Here is an 8675-nt window from a genome sequence, read left to right on the forward strand (position 1 = left end):
GCTTCTGCTAAATTAATAGGCATCATTTGTTGGTTTCGTCGTGCAATGGGAAATTCATTGTTAGGCCGTGTGATCGTTGCGAAAACAGATTTACGATTAAACTTGGAAAGTTGACAACCTGTTATCTCGTATTAGAAGCCTGTCTCGTAACAGGGGTCTTTCCTCTACGATAAACATGCGCGCGCTTCTAATATTAGGTCGTCTCGTAGACAACGAGGTTCTTTGGAAATATTTTTAAGATAAAACGGCAAATTTTGCATTTTAACTCTAATCCAGAATGTATTTTCCACTGTTATTTATTTACCGACTTCTTCCCGTCTTGATCTTGATTTATTTTCAATTTTTCCCGGATAATGAGAGTCTTTCGATATTGAATAAATAAAGTTCCTTTTTACACCATCTACAGGATGACCCAATAACGTTCCCGCCCCATACCTAAAATTTCCCGTAAATACACGCGAGGTACCGTCGAATCGATATTATCGTGCAACATCGCGAAGTTTGCAAGACGATCTCATATATAGCGCGGTGGCCAAGTACCCAGTGTTCTAAAACAAAACCTTCGTTGCCCGAGAAACTCAAGTCAGCGCTCTCTCGAACGCAGCCGTGCTTATTATTAATAGCGCCGCGTTAGCAAGTTTTAATAGTACCGCGAGCGTAAGGTACGTACATAAACGTATCGTTCATTGTGTCAGTATACCGAAAATAACTTTCGGCAGTTTGTCGAAGGCTCTGCGTGAGCAAAGCTAACAAAAGTTCGGGTGGGGGGGGGGAGGGGATGGGGGAGCGCGCGTGTACGATATACGCGACACATCGGCGTGATTCCCCCCCTTCGAATACGTCCGTCGGAAAAGCGTGGAACGGCGATGGATTACGCGAGATCCGGATCGGAAATCGAGGCAAAAGCGGACGGCGGTCGCTCGTCCGTCAATGAACCGTAATTACTGGCGCGGATCACAGCTGCGATTAAATCCCGCGCCCGATCCGCTCGCAACCCGTGGCAACGACTCTTGATTGCACTTTTCCGATTTTCCACGGTCGAGTAACCGGCCGCGATGGTACGCGGCTGTTGTACGGAATGGACAAAGGAAGAAAAAAAAGAGCAGTTGCAAGAGAGAAAGAGAACGAGAGAAAGAGAGAGAGGGAGAAAAAAGATTCGCGACAAGGTTTACGCTGGTGTTGGCCGCGAGCGAGCGCAGCGAGCCCGATAACTCGCCGGGTCTCTCCGCGGCGCGGCGGGGCCGCGTGCGTTCAGAGGCGCGTTGTTACTGGGTAAACGCGCGACCGCGATCCGGGGTCAAAGTGTCATGAAAGGTTAAGCGCAGTTGAACGAGTTCGCGTTAAGTTAGGCTTCCAGTCCCGCCCGGGTGTATCGGGCGAGAGGCGGCAAGGGGGAGGGGGGTGGCGCACCAGTTTAATGATCTTACTAACTCGGACGGGCTTTTCCATTATTAGTTCGGCCCGCGGGTAAACTCGACCCTATCTTCGTGCTGTAACGTAACGCGCGCCGCCGACAGTGGAGGAGATTATACCGGTCCTGATGAGGATCACTCGTTGCGCGGCCGCGGCGACGCGAGAGACGAGTGTGATTAGGATTAACGTTTGCACCGCTCGCCGTTTCGACCCCCCCCGCCGGTCGGGGATACGCCGTGACGTCAATGCCGCCGCGGTCCATCATTGATGGTTTTTCACGGAACCCGGAAAGGGGTTGGAGCGACCCAATCTCCCCGTCGTCCCCGATGTATCGTGACCCGGTTGCGAAAGTGCGCGTAATCAATTATTTGCCCCTTGACGTCGCGCGATCAATCGGTCGAGGCCGCCGCGCGCCGTCCGGCCGATTTGAATTTGCGCGAGCGCTCGAGAGGGTACCCGTAATTCGGGCATTTGGTTATGCGCGGGTGACGGTTTCAATTTAAAAAAAAAAGGGAAGCAGAAGCAAGGGAGATCCGCTCCCTCGTAATCGCGGGAAAACGGGCACGCGAGAGATAACTTTCCGCGCGCAAGTTTTACCGCGCGACTCGAGATTTTTCCGAGAGGCGACGGTATTAGCGAGCCCCGGCGGCGCGGCGTCCGGGGTCGTCTATTTTTACGACAAATAAAAATATTTTATTAAAGCGACCGGGAAGTACGCCGCGCCCTCGGTTATGAAACTTTCATACCCAGGCCGTGCGCTCACCGGTAATGCAGGAGTTTAAAGGCAGCGTAGATCCCGGGGAGATCGAAAGGCGCGGTTTATCCGTCCTCAGAGAGCGACGCGGTCCCTTTTAGATTACGAGTACTTTACGTATTGTGCGCGTATAACCGGACGATTGTAAAGTTCCGGAGTGCCTCTGTCTCGCGAGGGCAGCGCATAACTGCGTTTCCCGTAAAAGCTCCGCGCGAGTCTCTCATCGTAACGCGCGGGACGACCGGCTCGGAATCAACTGACCGCAGGCAGCGAGTCCGCGGGAAAAAGTGATCATCATTGTCCGTTCTATTGTCTGAAAATCCATCGTTCTCCAACCGTTCGCGTTAAGGCCGAATCAGACTAGCAATTGTCGACGCGGATTGGATTGGGAATATTAGGATTGGCTTCTTCTTCTTCTTCCCCTTTAAATTAGGCTTGAGCCTGTTTCTTCCGATTAATTCGTCTCTTGTGATCCGGATGTCCAACTGTCCATCCATCTCTTTGGGGGTCTTCCTGGGGGTCTTCTGGATGTTGGTTTCCCATCTCTTGCTGTTCTTGCTATTCTCTCTTCCCCCATTCTGAATACGTGATCGTTCCATTCACGTCTTCTCTGTCTTACCCATCTGACGATGTCTGAAACATCGCGGGTTTCCCTGATCATCACGTTGGGTACTCTGTCTCCGAGTGTCTTCGGAGAATCCGCATCTCTGCGGGCCATGTTCTTGGTTTTCTCGGTTTCCGCTCTTGTTTCTGCCGCATACGTCATGATTGGTCGAACACAGGTTTTGTAAATTCCGACCTTGGCTTCCTTCCTCATACATTTATTACGCCATATGGTTTCTCTTAGGCATCCAGGTATTCTTGCCGCTTTATTGATCTGGTCCTGCATCTCTTTCTTCCTGACCTGGTTAGAAGATATCTCCACTCCCAGATTGGAGTGACATGTTCGATGATTTCATCGTTTACGGCTAGTTTGCATCTAATGGGTTCTCTTGCAATAACAAGGGATTTTGTTTTCGGCACTGAGATCATCATGTTGCATATATCGTGCCGCCGTTAAATAGAATTGGTGTAGTAGTTTTTAGAGCTCGTTTTTCTTTTTGGAAATTAGCACTGCGTCGTCGGCATAGCACAGTCATCTCTCCTCTTGGGATTGGCGATTGGCAATTGTCTTCTAGCTAGCCATTGAGAGTGAAGCAGCCAACGATCGGCTCTCATTGACTAGAGGACAATCGTCAATCGCCAATCCCAAACCAAGTCGGCAATTGCTAGTCTGATTCGGCCTTTACGCGCACGTCGCGTATCGTAAACCGGCGTGTAAACTCGTGTGTTCGCAACAGACTCGTCGCGCGCCGCCTCATCTCCCGGCGAGCCGCCCCTCGTCCAAATACAGCGGATAAGGAAGGGGCGAGGGACAACACTACGACGGCTCTCGAGAATAACAGCGGCGCGGCGTTGTCCGCGGTTGAAATCCTCTTTCCTTCGAAGGGAAGAGTAAATATTACCTCTCTCGCACGATAGTTTCGTAAATAAAGGGCAGCCGCGTGCGTCACACCCGTAATGCTGTTCGATCGCGTTAATGCTCGAGTCGCGAATTTGTCAACGCGCGATCGATTTCGCACGCGCTTCTTTCCTCCCCGACGGATCGGATTCGGGCGCGAGTTTATCATTTCAACCCGGTCCTCGGCACGTCCTCTCGGAGCAGAGGCGAAACATGTTCGCGAGCGGCGAATCATCGATGGATTAACGCGGATGTCGATCGTAATCGGGCTCCCTTTTCAATTAGCCGGCAACGATTATTTACGCGAGATGCCGCGAGATAGGGCACAGCGTGTAGGACGCCAAAGTTTATCGCCGGGTCGTACGCGGGATGAACGGTCGGCTACACGTGTTGGGTTTAACCATTAACCCGGGCTTACTCATACACAATTCAAATGCAACCCGAAGCCACGGCGATCCGAGCTCCTATAATTTAAGCCACGTCACAAGAGCGGGGGGGGGGGGGAGAGGGGGAGGCGAACGTTGATTAGTACGGACGAATGATTGGTGATACGTATACATATACGCCCGGCCGGCTATCTCGTCGGTAAGCATGGCTTATTTACACAACGCGCACGGTGTTCCGCGTTTGCATTCGGCAGTAAGAAGCCGCGGATCCTGTTACGCGACTACAATAGATACATGAACCGTCGCGTAATACGGTACGCTTCGAGAGAGCATGCGTCGCGACGTTTCGGTTGTCAACGTTCCACCGATATGCTTTTATTTATGAATTATTAAGATTGTGACTGTGAGCAAAACACGGTCCCTTCGACGCCTATTTCATAATGTGTCCACGGGGAAGGGAAAAAAGAGACCTTTGCCTCGCAGAATCCCTAAGGGGATGCTGGAGTGATTCTGCACTTTTGGCGCCTTTTGCTCCTAGAACTGTCAATTCGCGAAAACATTTGTGTAATATACAAATTATGTGGCTTTTGTGTACGAACCGACAGTGTCCCACTATTCAGATTAAGTGAAAGAACAGCATGGCATCATTGAAATTAAGTTTAGGAACTTAACAAAAAGTCTATTCATTCGAATAGGTCATAGGTTACGTAACCAGCCACGTAATTGGTATATTACACAAATGTTTTCATGAATTGACAGTTCTAGGAGCAAAAGGTGCAAAAAAGTGCGGAATCCCTTAAGGGATGCTGTGTAATATACAAATTATGTGGTTTTTGCGTACAGACCGACAGTGTTCCACTATTCGGACTAAATCAGAGAACAGCATAGTATCATTGAAATTAAGTTTGGAAGCCTAACAAAAAATTGTTTCACTCGAATAAGTTACAGGTTACAGATTACATTCGAGTGAATAGAGTTTTTGTTAGGCTTCTAAACTTAATTTCAATGGTACCGTGCTCTTCTCTGATTTAGACCGAATAGTGGAACACTGTCGGTCTGTACATAAAAGTTACATAATTTCTACATGTATATTACACAAATGTTTTCGCGAATTGACAGTTCTAGATGCAAGAAGTGTAAAAAGTGCAGAATTTTTTCAGTATCCCCTTAAGAAATAAAAAGAGAATAAAGAATACAAAAATCGCAAAATAAACCCTTTCTCGACACACCCCTTTGTCGCGGTGAGAAAGCTTTTACCGCCACAAGGTGTATAAATTTGAATTTATAAGTAATTCTGGAAGTAACATTTTGGAATCAGGCCCTCCGTACACCCTGGAAAAAATCCAGCGGACGCCGTCGACGACGGGACAGATATTTCTTTGCTGTCAGATGTTTAAAGTGTAATAATCCGTTGGACGTGTGCCGTCGAAATGAAACGTAAGCCGGGAGATCAATATCTTTTCGAGCGGTTGTAAAATAAAATCCTATTGAAATTCGTACTCGCCGAGTCGAGACTCGGAGGGGGGAGGAGGTGGAATTTTACTCCCCATCGATTTCCCCTTCGGTACGTATATTATGGGACGCGGGGCTATTTTCTCCTTCCTATATCCCTGATATATCCGTCGGATTACGCAATCTGCTGGCTCCTCACAATCGCGCCGCCCCGGTCCAGCTGGACGAGGGAAAATCCAGTTATCGGCCGTACTTTGCATCCGAGAGACCGGCAATTTGATTTCGACTCTTAGATACCGGTCGGCGTTCTCCGCTTGACAGATCGGTCAATTGTTCCTTCCGAGAGAGAACAAAGGGGGGGGGGGGAGAGAGAACCGATTGATAATCACGATAATGATAACGATAATGTGATCTCTGCCGACGGTAAAAGTGGAAGAGGAGAGGAGGTGCGAGCCGCGCGGGACGCGCCAACAAGTGTCGCGATACCCATTTGGGCGCAAGTGCCACAGATCGATCGTCGACGATTTTCCACGGTCTTCCGTTGCACGGCGAAATTTATAGGGCACTTTTCGCGTTTTCGCCTCTTGCCCCCTGTCTTACGCTTCCTCCCCTATCTATCCTCCCGGCGCGAGACGCGGCGACTTGGGAGAAATGCGCGATTCGCGAGCGAAACGCTCTCGGGGAGATAGTGAGAGAAAGGGGGTGGGAGGGGGAGAGTCGTAAAGCTCCTTCTTCGCAGTATCGCGAAGCTCATTCGAGTTTATGGAATGCGTCCGGCGGACGGAGACGCGCAGACGGAGGCAGGTGGAAAAATGGTCGCGATATGAAAACGTGGGCGAATTAGAGAGGGAATTCGCGAGAGGAGTCCGTTCTGGAAAAGCGAGTGATCCGATCTTTGAGTCGTCCAGCTTGTTTGGTGTATCTTGAGCAGGAAAGGATTTACGAATGTTTGGTCTTTTGGATCCTTTTGTCCAATTTATTTTAAACGAAAGAGATCTACATCTTTTTGAATCATTCACTTGTTTGATATATCTTGAGCAAAACAGGATTTATGAATGTCGGATCTTCGAGTTTTTTTATTCAATATATTTTAAACAAAAGAGATTTACAAGGACCTTCGATTATCTAATTTATTTAATATAATTTGAACGGGACGAGAGATTTATGAACATCAGATCTTTCCCAACGCTCTCTCCAATTTGCTATTACATTTTGAATGAGAGAGATTTATGAATATCTGAACCTCGGGTCGTTCACTTTCTTCAATGTATTTTGAACGAAAGAGATTTATAAGTAGGGATATCCGATCCCCGAGCCATCTAATTTATTTAATATATCTAATTTACCTGGGAAATTTATGAGTATTCGATCTTCAAATTACCAAATTTACTGAATATTGTAAGCGAACGGTTTCTCGGTGGGATCACTCGCTTATTTGTCTCGATTCCGTCCTAAACGTTATGAGTCATGCGAGACTCACGTGGAGCGGTCTATCCCTTACGGAAAAAACACTCAAGTTTTGAGTGTTAACACTGGGTTGTCCGAATCTACTCTCACATTTGGGCGTAAACACCCAGATTTAAATATTGACACCCAAATTTGAGAGTAAATTCGGACAATCGAGTGTTAACGCTCAAAACTTGAGTGTTTCTTGCGTAAGGGATTCGCCACAGATTAACGGCTAGGTGACGAATATAAATACCGAAACAAACGATGCGTGCGTGAATTTACTTTGGGTATAATCCCAACCTGATTGGCTCGCTCCAAGCGAAGCTAGCATCTCGAGAAAATATACATATGTAGTGTACAGTTGAGGAAAGCACAAAATAAATTCGAATGCTATCGCCTGTACCAGAACATCTCTCTCGCTTCGCACTCTTGATTTCTCGGTTCCTATCCTACAATATATTTTCTATAAAAGAAATTGATAAATTTCTGATTGTGAATCTCGCACCATCTAATTTGTTTAACAATGCCAAACAAAAGCCGAGAAGTTTTCTTATTTTATACACTTTCTATATTTCTGATCGTATTTTTAATACTTTCTTACTTTAATTAATTTATACCAAATGTAATTAAACCAAAATTTAGCGATATTAAAATTAATTAATTGCTGTCCTCAGAGATGGTTATTTTACGGATTCACGTTCTCGCAGTTGCAATTAATCGCGAAAGAAGGATACGAATAACGAGAACGGTTAATGATCCTCCCTTAGGCGTTAACCACGAGGATCTCACGTTTGCAACTGTACAGGCGACATGGTAAATCGCGCATAATCGCAAGACATCTCCCTGCTCTCCAGACAGGTGAGCATCTAGGTCAGGGCGTAAAGTTTAAGGGTTACTACTGAAATTTGCATATCGCTCGGGTCCGAGGCGCGGGATCCCCTCGTCGCCCCTCGGCGCGCGCGGCCGTGTCTGCAGTCGCAAGTGCGAAATTGCATAAACGTATTACCGCGCGCGCAGATAATACGCAAACATATCCCGAGATCGTGAGACTGGAGTTCGTTATTGACTCCACCCCTCGTAAGGAATAACGGTCGACGTCATTACATGCTCGAGCCTTCTCGCAAAGTGGCGCGTAAAACGCCTCCAACATTATTTCTCTCTCTTTATGTTTCTCAAATTAATAGTAAATTAACAATTATATATCTATATATTATATTATTACAACCTTAGACAAATTATTAGGAACCCTTACAATCATAATATTGTACTGACTGTGAGTCTATTACCAGGAAAGATTTTTATTGTTTAAAAATTGTTTACTGTATAGAAGCAATGAACGCACTGGTAAACAACTTTTGAACAATAGAAATCTTCCTAGAATTAGATTCAATACAGCATAATGATTAGAAAGCCTATTAATTTTGTCTAAGGCTGAGCATTGAAACCGGCAATGCTGATTCGTTGTTTCCATAGTCCTGATGCACAAAAAGTTAGAAAGTCGCACGCTTTTAAAAAATGCCTCGATCCGCGTGCAACTTCAGGTTCTTAATCATGAATCTTTTCCTCAAAAACGTGAACTCGTGAAAAGTGAAAATTTTCATCGACAAATATTGAATTCGTTAATGAAATTTTTCGCTTTCCACGAGTTCACGCCAGAGAAAAGGATTCATGATCGAGCCCCAGATAGCTAGGCACCCCGTACAACACAAAAGCTCGCAAC

General features: G+C 46.7%; 1 protein-coding gene across 1 annotated transcript; it reads right to left on the bottom strand.

Moving 5' to 3' along the window:
- Positions 1–2621: 2621 nt before the first annotated feature.
- On the bottom strand, positions 2622–3056 carry LOC105567969. Its single transcript, XM_012023276.1, has one exon. The coding sequence runs from the start codon at positions 3054–3056 to the stop codon at positions 2622–2624; it is 435 nt and encodes a 144-aa protein (XP_011878666.1).
- Positions 3057–8675: the final 5619 nt, after the last annotated feature.

The sequence above is a fragment of the Vollenhovia emeryi genome, unplaced genomic scaffold (assembly GCF_000949405.1).
Source record: "Vollenhovia emeryi isolate VEMERY1.0 unplaced genomic scaffold, V.emery_V1.0 DF939133.1, whole genome shotgun sequence".
NCBI classification, from domain to species: domain Eukaryota; kingdom Metazoa; phylum Arthropoda; class Insecta; order Hymenoptera; family Formicidae; genus Vollenhovia; species Vollenhovia emeryi.

Excerpts from the sequence above, each read along its gene's own strand:
- LOC105567969 (XM_012023276.1), bottom strand. The coding sequence starts at position 3,056 with ATGCAGGACCAGATCAATAAAGCGGCAAGAATACCTGGATGCCTAAGA.